The 13721-nt window shown below is 46.5% G+C and overlaps 2 protein-coding genes across 2 annotated transcripts in view; one reads left to right on the top strand and one right to left on the bottom strand.

Annotated features, from left to right (window-relative positions):
- The window catches only part of LOC310827680 (uncharacterized protein), a 919426-nt gene that overhangs the window by 820801 nt on the left and 84904 nt on the right, over positions 1-13721 (top strand). The window lies entirely within an intron of this gene.
- LOC310827763 (uncharacterized protein) lies at positions 5431-13107 on the bottom strand. Its single transcript, XM_083704175.1, has 2 exons — positions 12865-13107; positions 5431-8944 (listed from the first exon to the last, which is right to left on the bottom strand). The coding sequence occupies exon 2, from the start codon at positions 8923-8925 to the stop codon at positions 7222-7224; it is 1704 nt and encodes a 567-aa protein (XP_083560301.1). The 5' UTR covers positions 8926-8944; positions 12865-13107; the 3' UTR covers positions 5431-7221.

The raw sequence follows: 13721 nt of genomic DNA, 5'->3' as shown, positions 1-13721 counted from the left end.
CCTTTAGTTGTAACACCAGCAAGGAAAGGAGCCTCTGAGGGAGTATTCTCACTTGTCGTGTCCAACATCTGCTTTGTCTCATCCGTAGTGTCTCCAGCAACTCAGGTTGTCAAGATCAACCATTCCCCAAAGGGACCCCCTTCTTTTGGGTGTCGGTTGAAACAGAACCTCAGTCTTTGAAGGCAGGCATGGTCGCTTCTTTTCTCCAACGCCTTCCACCATGAGAGGAACGCAATGGGGTTGTGAGGGGGGGAGAGACGAGAGACCCCCCTGCCGCCCCTTTGTCTGAGAGCCCTCCTTTCTGCTCCCCTCACAAGAGGGTCCCCGTTGTGTCTCTGCCTGTCTCTGAGGGGCAAGAGAGGAGGAGCCCCTCCCCCCGCTGCTTCCTCCCCTCAGCGGCTCTGAGGGAAACGACTTTTCCCGCCTTTTCCCAACCTCCCGCCTTTCGAAATCTGAGCCTCGCCTCAGTTTTAGGCGCCAAGGAGGCTGGTTCCTGGCAGGCCAGGCTGCAGTATCCCTGGGCTCCCTCGTTTATCGGGGGATTTCTTCTAATTCGCCCTCATTTCTCTTCATATCTCTCACTTTTCAAGCTTCTCTCTCTCTAGAAAGGCTGTATAAACAATCCCTTCACCACTGCCTGCATCCCTCACAGCATTTAAAAGTCCAATTTCTTTTCATTTGCTGCGCATAATCCTAACACCAGGACTTTTATTCGTTCCTCGCAATGTCTTTTTTCGATTTATCTGAAGGTATAAATTATTGGCCTCAAGCATTACTGATTAACCATTTTCCATGGGTCCTTTTTACGTGGGTCTCCTGCAAGCTTATTAAATCTCATTCCTGCATTCTTAATACATGTGTTATGCCTTTCGGATTTCAAATTTAGTCCATCACATTCCAGGTTAGAAATTTATAAGCCATATTTTAGAAACCCAAGTCTTTCTTTTAGCAAAGAAAACAATAATTCTGACTTGCTCTTCTTCATGAGATTCCACCTGTGCAGGATCTCCCAGCTCCTTCTAATTCTTCCTCCAGAATTCCTCCGCTTTCAGAATCGTAACTGTCAACTTTTCCCTTTTCTTGCGAGGAATCCTATTCGGAATAAGGGAATTTCCCTTAAAAAAGGGAAACGTTGGCAGCCATGTTCAGAATCTACACACACCTTTCTTTCTTGGCTTTCCAAGTGAAGCAGATCCCTTCAGGAAACTCCCAGCAAAAGGGTTCCTATTGCATCCCCTGCAGTTACACACAGGGGTTTGTGAACCCTTGTATGTGTGAATGCACTTATCCCTGTGCATTTATAAGAGCACGGCATTAATTTCGTGAGATCCGCACACTGATCCCATCACTTTTGGAAGCATTGCTATGCAGCCCCATCCGATGCATGCTTACTCAGAAGTAAGTCCTACTCTCCCATGCAGGCAGGCATGGTCATTTCTTTTCTCCTAAGGGGGGGCTTCCACATCTGCCCCCCCTTGAGTCTCCCCCACCCAAACGATCACGTGTGCGTTTAATTCCTTGCATGGGACACTTTTTCCTCTATTTTTCCTGGGATGAAAAGCGGCTGCAGAAGCAGGAAAATCCGCTTGGCGGGGGGAGAGATCATTTTCGGGAGGGGGGATCTCCTGTCTGGGAAGCCGCCCCCTCCATCCTTCCCCCCCACTCGCTGAGCTGGAGGTTTTCCCGGGGGGGGGGTGTGTGTCTTGATGGAGCCATTTCTGAGCCCAAGACACCTCCTGCCACTGCGCAGACTTCCGCCTCTTCTCCATCCCAGCCTTTCCTTGGGATCCTGGAGCCTCTCTTTTTGGGGGGGAGAGCTAAGGTAACCACCCCATGGCCACCCCCGCCTCCCTTGCTGGGGCGCCAACTTATAAAAAATATTGGGGGGGGCCCATACCGGGGTCCTGCCCCGGGATGTTTTCTAAATTTTAGATGAAAATTAGTGAGTTTTAAAGTTTTTTTAAAGTATTTTAGAGTCATATGATCAACATTAGAACCCCGAAAACTCGACTCTCTATAACTCCACACTCCGGGAAACTCGACAAGCCTGAAACACTTTTTGGCTTTGAAAAAAGAAACAAAACATAAACACGCACGGTATTTTCGTAAAAAGCTAATTACAGAGCAGTGAATATATAGCTCTGAAAAGACTGAAATGATATTTAAATAAATCCTAAACTATCATTAAAAGAATAAAACATAAAATATTGCTGTCGCACAGTAATTGCACTTTGATTAATAAGTGAAATAGCTAATTTAAGCTTACTTTGAATAAGGCTGAGGGTTCATTAAATAAAAATAATATCTCAAATTTAATGCTTTAATACAGTTAATAAAGTTAATACAGTATGTAAATACTGTAATACTGTATGTAAATAACGGGCTTTAATTGGGTCTTACACCCTAAAAATATTTAAGTATTTGAAAATAACTAATACAGTACTATAGTAATATAGAAATACAGTACTAAACCAGTACTAATATTTCGAAACTGAAAATTTAACATTCTGTATGTATTTAATTCTCTATTTTATAAAGATTTTTAATATCTGACAGTGAGTTTGGAGTAGCCCAATGCAAAAATCCTGAGGATCCATGTGGATCCATGCTTTGTAATGACGTTTTTGTACCACTGTGACCCTAGGCAACAGTGGGTGCGTGATTTTTTTTGGTGCAAGATGTAAACATGGACATGCTATGTGATCTGATGGTGAATTTGGGGTGACCCAATGCAAAGATCCTGAGGATCCATGTGGATCCGTGCTTTGTAACCACGTTTTTGCACCACTGTGACCCTAGGCAACAGTGGATGCGTGATTTTTTTGGTGCAAGATGTAGCCATGGACATGCTATGTGATCTGATGGTGAATTTGGGGTGACCCAATGCAAAAATCCTGATCATCCATGTGGATCCGTGCTTTGTAACCACATTTTTGCACCACTGTGACCCTAGGCAACAGTGGGTGCGTGATTTTTTTGGTGCAAGATGTAGCCATGGACATGCTATGTGATCTGATGGTGAATTTGGGGTGACCCAATGCAAAAATCCTGAGGATCCATGTGGATCCATGCTTTGTAACCACGTTTTTGCACCACCGTGACCCTAGGCAACAGTGGGTGCGTGATTTTTTTGGTGCAAGATGTAGCCATGAACATGCTATGTGATCTGATGGTGAATTTGGGGTGACCCAATGCAAAAATCCTGAGGATCCATGTGGATCCGTGCTTTGTAACCACGTTTTTGCACCATTGTGGCCCCAGGCCACAGTCGGTGCGTGATTTTTTTTGGTGCAGGCTGTAGCCATGGACATGCTATGTTATCTGATGGTGAATTTGGGGTGACCCAGTGCAAATATCCTGTGGATCCATGCTTTGTAACCACGTTTTTGCACCATTGCAGCCCCAGGCAACAGTGGGTGCGTGATTTTTTTGGTGCAGGCTGTAGCCATGGACATGCTATGTTATCTGATGGTGAATTTGGGGTGACCCAGTGCAAAGATCCTGTGGATCCATGCTTTGTAACCACGTTTTTGCACCATTGCAGCCCTAGGCATAGGCGCCGACTCCATGGGGCCTGAGGGGGCCCGAGCCCCCTCAAAAATTCGTTTGGGGGGGCTCTGCCCCCCCAATAATTTAAGAAAATTATTACCATAAATTTCGCTCTATAACACACAATTTTTTTCGCCTAAAAAGTAAGGGGAAATGTCTGTGCGTGTTATTGAGCGAATGTGTGGTCCCTGGAGCCGGAGTGCAGGGGCAAAAATCAGGCAAAAATAAGATCGGGTGGTGGGGCGGAGGGAAGGCGGAAGCTGCTGCTTTCCTGCATTCTGCCTCAGGGTCTTACTGCCCACCCGCTTCTGTTGCTGCATTTGCTCAAAACAAAGAACAGGGAATCCCCTGCCCTCCTGGCAAGCAGAGGGTTAAGGAAAGGATCGAGTCCTTCCTTCTAATTCTTTCCTAGTGACACTGGGTGCAGGCTCCAGCCCACCACCTCCTCCTCTCCGTGCTCTAGGGATGCAGGTGGGAGAGAGAGAGAGAGGGCTGGCTTGGGGGGGGGGGAAAGGAAGGCAAAAGTCCCCACCCCGTTAAACTCCTCCCCTGCATTCTTAGCCAGCTGCTTCTCCGCACACCCCTCTTGTGCTTCTTGTCCCTTCTGTGTTTTTCCTTCCCTCCCCATTTAAAACGTGGTGACAAAGCACGGATCCACATGGATCCTCAGGATTTTTGCATTGGGTCACCCCAAATTCACCATCAGATGACATTACATGTCCATGGCTACAGTCTGTACCAAAAAAATCACGCACCCACTGTTGCCTGGGGCTGCAATGGTGCAAAAACGTGGTTACAAAGCATGGATCCACAGGATCTTTGCACTGGGTCACACCAAATTCACCATCAGATAACATAGCATGTCCATGGCTACAGCCTGCACCAAAAAAATCACGCACCCACTGTGGCCTGGGGCCACAATGGTGCAAAAACGTGGTTACAAAGCACGGATGCACATGGATCCTCAGGATTTTTGCATTGGGTCACCCCAAATTCACCATCAAATCACATAGCATGTTCATGGCTACATCTTGCACCAAAAAAATCACGCACCCACTGTTGCCTAGGGTCACAGTGGTGCAAAAACGTGGTTACAAAGCATGGATCCACATGGATCCTCAGGATTTTTGCATTGGGTCACCCCAAATTCACCATCAGATCACATAGCATGTCCATGGCTACAGTCTGTACCAAAAAAATCACGCACCCACTGTTGCCTAGGGCTGCAATGGTGCAAAAACGTGGTTACAAAGCATGGATCCACAGGATATTTGCATTGGGTCACCCCAAATTCACCATCAGATCACATTACATGTCCATGGCTACAGTCTGTACCAAAAAAATCACGCACCCACTGTTGCCTAAGGAAGCGGAGATTTCGCTGCACTTCAACCCCTGCACGCGCGCAGACACGCGCACGTGGGAACTTAAGCCAGTCCCGTGTACACCCGCCGCCCTCGCGCGAGTCAGCGGTCATATCTCCGTTCTCAGCGGCTCCCGCCCAAGTTCATGTTTTTCTAAAACCCCAGAAGAGGCTGTCGGTGCTGCTTGGGCTGCGCTTGGCCCGGGATGCGAGTTGCAAGCCGCTCTGGTCCTCCTCAGCCCCCCCCCCCAGGTCTGCCTGAGAGACTCAGCAGGGGGGGGCGGGGGCTTTTGCTGCTGCACCCCCAGAATTATTCTTCGGGGGTGGGGAGGCCAGGAAGATGCTCTGGGAGCAGAGCCCCCTCCCCCGCCTCCAGGGGGCGCACAGAGCAAAGAGACGCCTGGCCGGAGAGAGAGAGGGACGAAGGGGAAGAATCCAGACCCGGGACCCTGTAAGAAATGCCTTGACATTATGACAGCACTCACCACTTAGGAACGGGCTGCTTACAGACGAAGACATGGTTTGGAAAATCATTTGTATTAGTTTTCAAATACAATATTCCAATAAAAGCCTCATTATAACAATGCCAAATTATAATACTATTAATAATATGAATCATTCAAAAGCCAAAGTGTACAATTTAGGTGCCCCCCCCCCACGTGCTGGAATTGATGGTTTGATTTACTTTATTTCTGCGTTCCAAAATCTTATAGATTTCCACCAAACTCCAGTCAGAAAAACAAACCCTTATACCCCAAATGCAATTTTAACGCCTTCCATTCGCATTAAGACATTCAGTGATTTATAGTCCTACAGGTGAAGCATTTAAACTCTCTCTTTGTTCTTTTTGTTATTCTGTCCATGGTGTTTCTTCCTGTCCTTGTAATATATTGTCTATCTTTTGTCAGTTGTTGCTGTTCTCCATCATGCCTTGGGCAGAGCTAGTGTCCCGCTGCTGTTTCAGAAGTTCTCCACTGCTCTGTCCGGAGCTTCAGTGTTTTGCAACATTAGCAGCAGCTGCAAAAATCATAGTGTCCCTAAAAAATATCCTGCTTTCGCCATTTTTCTCTCAGCCCAGGGAGTAGAGCAAGCTGTCGAACTTAAAATAACTCAGTAATGAACCTTCTTTGGCAGGCTCACAGCTTCACTTCCAATTAAATTAAATTCAGTTTAGTCCGAGGATGATAAAGACTAGGGAAGAGTCTGCTCTTAAGTTTCCATCATAAACCTTTTGTAGAATAGAGCTTCTCTCCCTTTCCCCCCTTTTTTATTTTTACTTTACACACAAAAGTCCATTTGATGTTATATTCCATCTCTGCAATCCATTTTTCACTGCTAGACATTGTTTGGATAAACATGACAACATCTGGAATGAGTTTATGGCTATTAACATCTACATGTGTATTATAATAACAACCCTGTATCAATTTATATAATAATGTTTGAGAGTATATTGCATTGCATTTTTGTATATTGTTCTTTTTTCTTACACATCTTTGTTATCCCCCCTCCCCCCCTTTTTCTCTGTATCACTTAATTTTTTTATAGCTGAAATTCTTTCAATAAAATATTGTCATTGCAGAGAGAGAGAGCATGCGTGCGCACCGCCCATCTAGCTCAGCATCCTGTTCTCCGGAAGGTTTAGCCCCCTGGCAGGACTCGAACGCAAGACCAGTGCTCTCCCCTCCTGCAGCTCCCAGCACATGCTAACCAGAAGAACTGCTGCCTCCAGCTGGGGGAACAGAGCATAATCACGACATGCAAAACTAATATTGTTTAATTATTATGTAATTCTACTTTTATTGTCCCCCCCCAAAAAAAAACTTCCACTGATTCCAACTAGTTAAAAGCTTTTCCAGATATATAGTGAATTATCCTAGAGCTGTTTAACCATTAGGGCTGTGCAGAGTCACCCTGATCTCCCCTGGATCAGTCAGGCCAGGGGTCAAGCACCCCAGTTCCAGCCCCAGATCAGTACAGGGACAGAGCTAATGTTTAAGTAGGGGGTGGTTTAACCCCTAATTAAATGTGCAATCTGGAGGGGGGAGGAGGAGATTCTGCATCTCTTCTCTGCCTACAGAGAGGAGGAGTAGCAGTAGGGAGACAGCGCTTTGATGGAGGTAAGAAACACTTTATTTTTCCAAGTCTGCCCTGTGACACTTTAGAACAATATATCTGATATCGTTCTAATAACATTAAACAGGTCAGTGTAGATCCAGCCTCAGAGTCCCTGCACTTAGCGAAAAGGATATGGGGGGGGGCACTTATACAGAGATCTAAGGCTAAACAGGAGCTGCTGTGTTGCCCCTTCATTTAGGGAGAATATTCATCGCCCTTCTCTTCCAATATCTGGCTATCAAGCGGAATTTGCTTTTGTCCCCCCGTTCGCTCATCATCTCCTCCTCCTCTGGCAGCAGAGCCTCCTTATTTGCAATCTTCTGTATGATCTCTGCTTCTTTCTTCACGTCCTTCAGCAACTGAATCCTTTTCTGATATCCAAGCTTGCGTTCCTCCTCTTCAGACGCAATGAGCATGTCGATGTATTCTGGAGTGGAGAGCGGGTTGGGCTTCAGGGCAATTTCCTGCAGGCGCCGCAGGCTTTGAGACGCTCTCTCAATGTTTTCGAACAAATTTTCTCTTACCTCGATGTACTCCTGGCTGAGGTGACAAATCAGCTCCTCCGCTGTCATAACCCCATGGCAGGCGTACTCGTACTTTTTCTTCAGCTCCGCATATGTCTTCTTCTCTTTCCTTATTTCGTCCTTAAACTGGTAATCCTGGTTGCAGTGGTCACTGGCTGAGCACTTGCCAGGACAAACGTTGCATTTTCCTGAGAAGAAACTGATAGCGGAGCAAAAGCGGTTCAGCAGGTCCCAGGTATGCCAGCAAGGATAGTGGCAAGTGAACTCGCAGTTCTTGCAGTTGGTTGCATATTGATGAGCTCCAGAGAGGTCTTGCTTCACTTTGACGGTGACTGGGAACTCATACTCAAAATCTCTGTTGGCCGCCATGTCAGCTTTGTGCTGGTCAAGGACTTGTTCCGTTTCCTTCAGTTCTTCCAGTTTGACCAGCCCAGTTTTGATCTGGGGCAGCAGGCCCTGCACAACCGTCTCCAACTCTTTCCGCTCCCTGAGAACTTCCTTCGTCAAAGACAAACTCCTCGCGTTCATTTTGCTTAGTGAGTCAAAGTAGGTCTTCATGCTGATCAAACCCATTTTCCAAAACATTTCGTCAAAGTTAGGGCTCTCCCCGTCCCCCACGACATTGTTGGCAAACAGGGCGGAATTGTTGAATTTGAAATGCACGGGGTTCCCCTTGCCATCTTTGGCGCATGGAGCATCGGCCGTCTTAATGGCCTCAAGGACCAGGGGAGTCTGTGAATCTGCAAAGGTGATCAGGAACTGGATGTTCTCCTTGATATCTTTCCCAAAAATGGAGAGCACGGAATCAAAGATGTATTTCTCGGCTGCTGTTAAGCGGTTTGTGGAAGCCTTGACCACAAAGCAGACACAATCGATGTGGTCAATGCCTCCTGGGATGGAGAAAAACTCCCGGATCTTCTCAACTAACTTTTTGTCCTGCTCTATTCCTCTCGTGTCTCCGAATCCTGGAGTGTCAACAAAAGTGAGGGAGCAAGGGATCTTGAGACCCTCTTGATAGTTCACCACATAAGCCCTCACTTCGGATGTCTGGCTTTCTGCTTGGTTTCTGCCGGTCACTTCATCAATAAGTTTGAACCGGAATTCATCTCCCCATTGCACGCCCAGGATGTAGTTGATCATCCCATTGATGAGAGTGGTTTTCCCAGATCCAGACGCTCCCATCATCATGATCACTTTGTTGGCGATCTGCAAGTTCTCTTTGCCTAGATGGTACTTTGGAGACGTTTCAGATGCCTTTTTCAGTTTTAATGCATAAACAGAAGGGTCACCCCTTTCTACAAGGATACTTTCTTTGAGATATTTCTGAGGTGGTTTGATTTTACTTCTTTCCTGTGTTCTGGAAGATGCCATCTTCTTTTTAACAAACTTGCTGTCACAATTAAAAGAGAAACACATGTATTAGAAAAATAAATGTACTTTTCTTCCTATCATTATGATTTTATTGCTTTCGACACAAAATGCAATAAAAACAGTTCAAAGATATTCTAAAACAAATAGTAGCAACTTACAAAATAAAAAACCCAGTGCCAAGCAGACTGTCAAGGCACAAACTTGTTGGAACAGAAAGATGTCTTCTATTTTTTTCTGGGTGCCTGTCCTATCTTGACAGAAAATGCTGTTCCACAGATCAGAGGCAGCCACACTAAAAGCCCTGCTCTGAGTTACCAGTTGGAACCTGGGTGCATATCTCGGGTAAGAATTTCTCAAAGAAACAAACAAAATCAGGACTGTCCCAAGTCGGAACATTCAGGTGTGATTCCAGTAATGCAGAGGATCAGGCCCCTTCCATCTCTGCAATTCTATGACTCTATGATTTGGAGCATATGGGAGACCCAAATGCCATCATCCCACTCACCCCAAAGTAACATAACTCACACATCCCCCGTCCCAAAGTCTCAGCTGTGGTGCTGAAGGAACCAAATTGTTCAGAACGAAACAGACTTGATTCCCATCACTTGGGTGTAAACCAAGGGCAGAGGTGAAATCTAGCCCCCACAGCTATGTTATGTCTTAGCCACCATGTTGCATTCTGAACCCTATCCATATGGAAGCCACCCTTCCCAAGAAGGCTTCTGGTCTCACCAAGCATCCACTAGTCTACTTGTGAGGTGACAAGGGTTAGGCCCAACATGACCACAGGGCTCATTCGCAGTGAGAGCCGGGCTCTCAACCAGGCCCTCTGGCTTGCAGCCAGCTGAGATGCTATGGCTGACACCCAGAATTTAAAATGTTAGCTATTAGCAAAGAGGTTTTGGGATCCTGGGCTGTTGTTCTTTGGCCAGAGTGTGTAGGTGTGTACTGCCGCTGCACCCTTGCTTTGCAAAAAGCAAATAACCAAACATTTATTCTTGCATCAAAAGACATCTACACCCTGACACCAATCACCCTCTTCTTTCTGTTTCCAAATACACTTTGCCAGGTGCTCAGGTTGTTACAGGAAAAATCCGAGGGCTCCCTTGGACAAAACAAAGATACCAACCAGGATAACTTGGAGCAAAACAGCAGCCTGTAGGCTTGTTCTTTATTGAACTGTTGCAACAGGGTATTCCCCTCACGTGCAGGAGAGAGGAAAGACCCAGAAGAATAGTGTGCAAGGTCTTATAAAAACTTTTGAAATTCCCCTCCTCTAGGTCTAGCCCAGCCCCAGAAACATCATGCATACATTACAGAAAGGAGGGGTTGGTGGTAACCTGAGTGTCTTGTCACCTGGCTGGTTCCTCCTTTCCCCCTCCCCTTCCAGGAACTTCCAGGAGACAAAGGGGAGTTTGCAGTTTCCTGCCCCCTGAGGGAAGATCTGATCAGTGTCCTTTGTTTCAGTCCATGCTGAATCCACTCCCATATGCAAGTTCTTTGTGATCTTGATTGTCTTCTGTCTGGGATCATCAGGGTTGGCTGGGACCACTGTCTCAGCACATCCACAGGAGCCCTGCCCATGCCAACCCTGATGATGTAGCAGGGGTTCCTGCTACAAGGTCACCTCTTAAAAATCATTTCCTTGTCTTCTCCAAGGGCAGTGATGGGAGTTGGCCTTCCTAATCTCAGTCGTCTAAAGATATGGACAATTTGCCCTTTGCTTCCTGCTCTCTTCCTCTGTTTACAGAGTCCCTCTCCCCAGCTATCCAACTCATGTAGAAATATTGAATGTCGGAAACTGGAAAACATTCTTTTGTGTGTCTTGGGAGGGGTGTGTGTTTCAGAGTTTACTTTCAGACAGAGGGAGACATGCCGGGAGTGAGAGGCAGAGAGAAGCAATCCCATGCTCATGCAGCAAGTTGGCAGCAGCAGAATAGACCCAGCGGTGGAGAAGAAATTGAAATTGAAATACTTTATTGTCACTTGTACAACTTGTATACAGTGAGATTACACAAGCACCCCCCACTCAGCTCTCTTAGTCCTAATTCCCCTTGTTTACTGACCCACACGCACCAAACCCGAAAGTCCGTTGCCCTGTTGTTCTCTTCATTCAGCAGCCCAGCAGCCCACGGACAGAAGCTGTTCTTTTTTTAAAAATATATATATATTTATTTGCTTTTACAGAAGATAAAAAACATCAAGAAAAAAAACAAAAAGAAAAAATTAAAAATAGAAATTCCAGCTTTTAAATTGATATTTGCAAAACTTTCTTTCCTGATTTCCTCCCGCCTCCCTTTTTTGTGTTCCTCTTTACTCAATCAGATACAGCAAATCCTTACCCACTTTCAAAGCTCATTTCTGATTATTAAAATCTTTCTATTATGTCTCCAATCCTTCCTCCTTATGTTTAAACACCTTTGACATATTATTTACTTTTGACATAATATAACTTTAGTCTTTCACCTTTTTTCAATTACATTTTTACATAACTTTTAAACCTATATCACTAATGCCGTATTATTTTTAAATCCAACATCGTTTTAGCAAAACGATGTAAACTTTACAGTGTTTCTGTAGATAATCTTTAAACTTCTTCCAGTCCTCTTCCACCGCTTCTTCTCCCAGGTCTCGGATTCTGCCAGTCATTTCTGCCTGAGCTGTTCTTTACCCTGTTGGTGCGACTAATCATGCTTCTATATCTTCTGCCCAAGGGCAGGAGGTCAAGAAAGTGCCGGCCAGGGTATGAATAATCATCCCTGAGAATTTTCCTCACTCTCCTGAGGCAACGTTCTGCTGCTATTTCATCCAGTGGATTTACGGGACAGCCCATAATATCTTGTGCTGAGTTTGGATTTGATACCCTGATTTATCACTACCTGAGGGAGTCTCAAAGTGGCTAACATTCTCCTTTCCCTTCCTCCCCCACAACAAACACTCTGTGAGGTGAGTGAGGCTGAGAAACTTCATAGAAGTGTGACTGGCCCAAGGTGACCCAGCAGCTGCATGTGGAGGAGCGGAGACGCAAACCCGGTTCCCCAGATTACGAGACTACAGCTCTTAATCACTACACCACACTGGTGCCCTCCCAGGTGTGGGATAGCTGCTCAGGTGCACGGAGCAGTAAATGTGCCGTGCAGCCAGGGGCGAAGTAAGCTGCCCACAGCGGTGGAATGAGCCACCAATGGCAGACATTTAGCGAAGACACCCGGGGCGATCCACCCCCACCGCACCCCATTCCTCTGCCCCTGAATAGACCATGTGGGCTACAGTCTCTTATCCTCCTGTCTGTCTTTGCTTGTTTCTTAACTGAGTCACAAGTCCACACGGATTTTCACTTGCTGCTGGGATTTGGGACTCTTGGGCTTATTTTCAAAGTTTTTGGAGGGACTTCAGTGGCAACTAACAGAGAGAGAGAGAGAGAGAGCCCTCTCTGTGCTGGTATTGCAGTAAAAATTGCAGTTTTCGTGGTTGCATTTTGTTTTTCCTTTTAATTTATATTTAACTAACATTTCCATGTTAATCTTTCTGTAAAGCTGGTAAAAACTACTGTATGGGAGGCTTCAAAAGCAATAATGAGAGGTCAAATAATTCAAAAGGCATCATTAAAATAAGCAAAGGGAGAAGGCAACTTATGGTCCAAACTGAGCAGCTGTGGGGGTTGCTCTACAAAAACATTATAGAAAATTAGAGGTATTAAGAAAACAATATGGTCTCATAAACTGTGCTCAAACAGAAAAAAAAACACTGAGGTTTGTAAGACAGTGTTTCTTTGGAAAAGGAAACAAACCTGGCAAATTGTTACCAGATTTTCTAACAAAGAGCAATATATATAAAAAGCAGCACAACCATCTTCTCCACTTCTCCATTGTTTCTTGAGACAGACAGATGCCAACATCCCATTGCCACGCAATCACCCTGCAGCAGCTCCAATCTCACCTTTTCTCTCTTTTCCAGATTTCCAGGGTCCTGGTGAAATCTGAGAGGAGAAATCGCACTCTCCTCTGCTCTTAGTGGTTCCTGGCTCCTGCTGTTTGCTTCTCCTTGCCTACTTAAATACCCTTCCCACTGCACACCCCACCCAGTTCTTCCAGAGTCCTCATTGCCCTGGTTATTATGGGTGGCTGTCTGCAGAATTATGCATCCCGCCCAGAGGCGGAGCTAGCTGCTCTGGCACCCAGGGGCGGGGCCATGGGGGCAGGGCAAGCGTCCCAGGGGGCGAGATGCCCGTGGGGGCTGAGCAAGCCACCCATGGGGGGCTGCTTCCTGGGCGGCAGTGGGGAGGGAGCTGCACCACTTGGCCCGCAGCCTCCCTCCCTTCCCTCTTCCTTTTGACAGCTTGGAGGAGGCTTTCCTTCCCAAGGAAGCAGCCCGGGAGCGGGGGGCAACGGCACGCCACCCACCCGCAACTCCCAAACCTCCCCTGAGCTGTCAAAATGATGGGGGAAGGCTGCCGGTAAGGCAGCACAGCTCTGCTTCTTCCCTCAATGGCTCGGGATGGGCTTGGGAGTCTCAGATGGGCAGGTGGCACGCCAAATGTCACCCCCCTCAGTGATGACACCCCGGGCGAGCCACCCCCATCGCCCCCTTCCTTCGTCCCTGATCCCACCTCCCCTGTCGTGGAATCACAGAACTGAAGAGTTGAAAGGTACCCAACTCCTGCAATGTCATGCAGGAATCTCAGCTAAGCAATCCAGCCTCAGTTTAATAACCTCCAATGAAGGTGAGACCAGCTCTTATCACCAGGAAGTTCTCCCTCATGTCTAGTAAGAATCACCTTTCTGGTAATTTGAAAC

This window comes from Podarcis gaigeae (genome assembly GCF_964106915.1).
Source record: "Podarcis gaigeae genome assembly, chromosome: 12".
Taxonomy (NCBI): domain Eukaryota; kingdom Metazoa; phylum Chordata; class Lepidosauria; order Squamata; family Lacertidae; genus Podarcis; species Podarcis gaigeae.
This window is presented reverse-complemented; position numbering and strand designations above follow the sequence as displayed.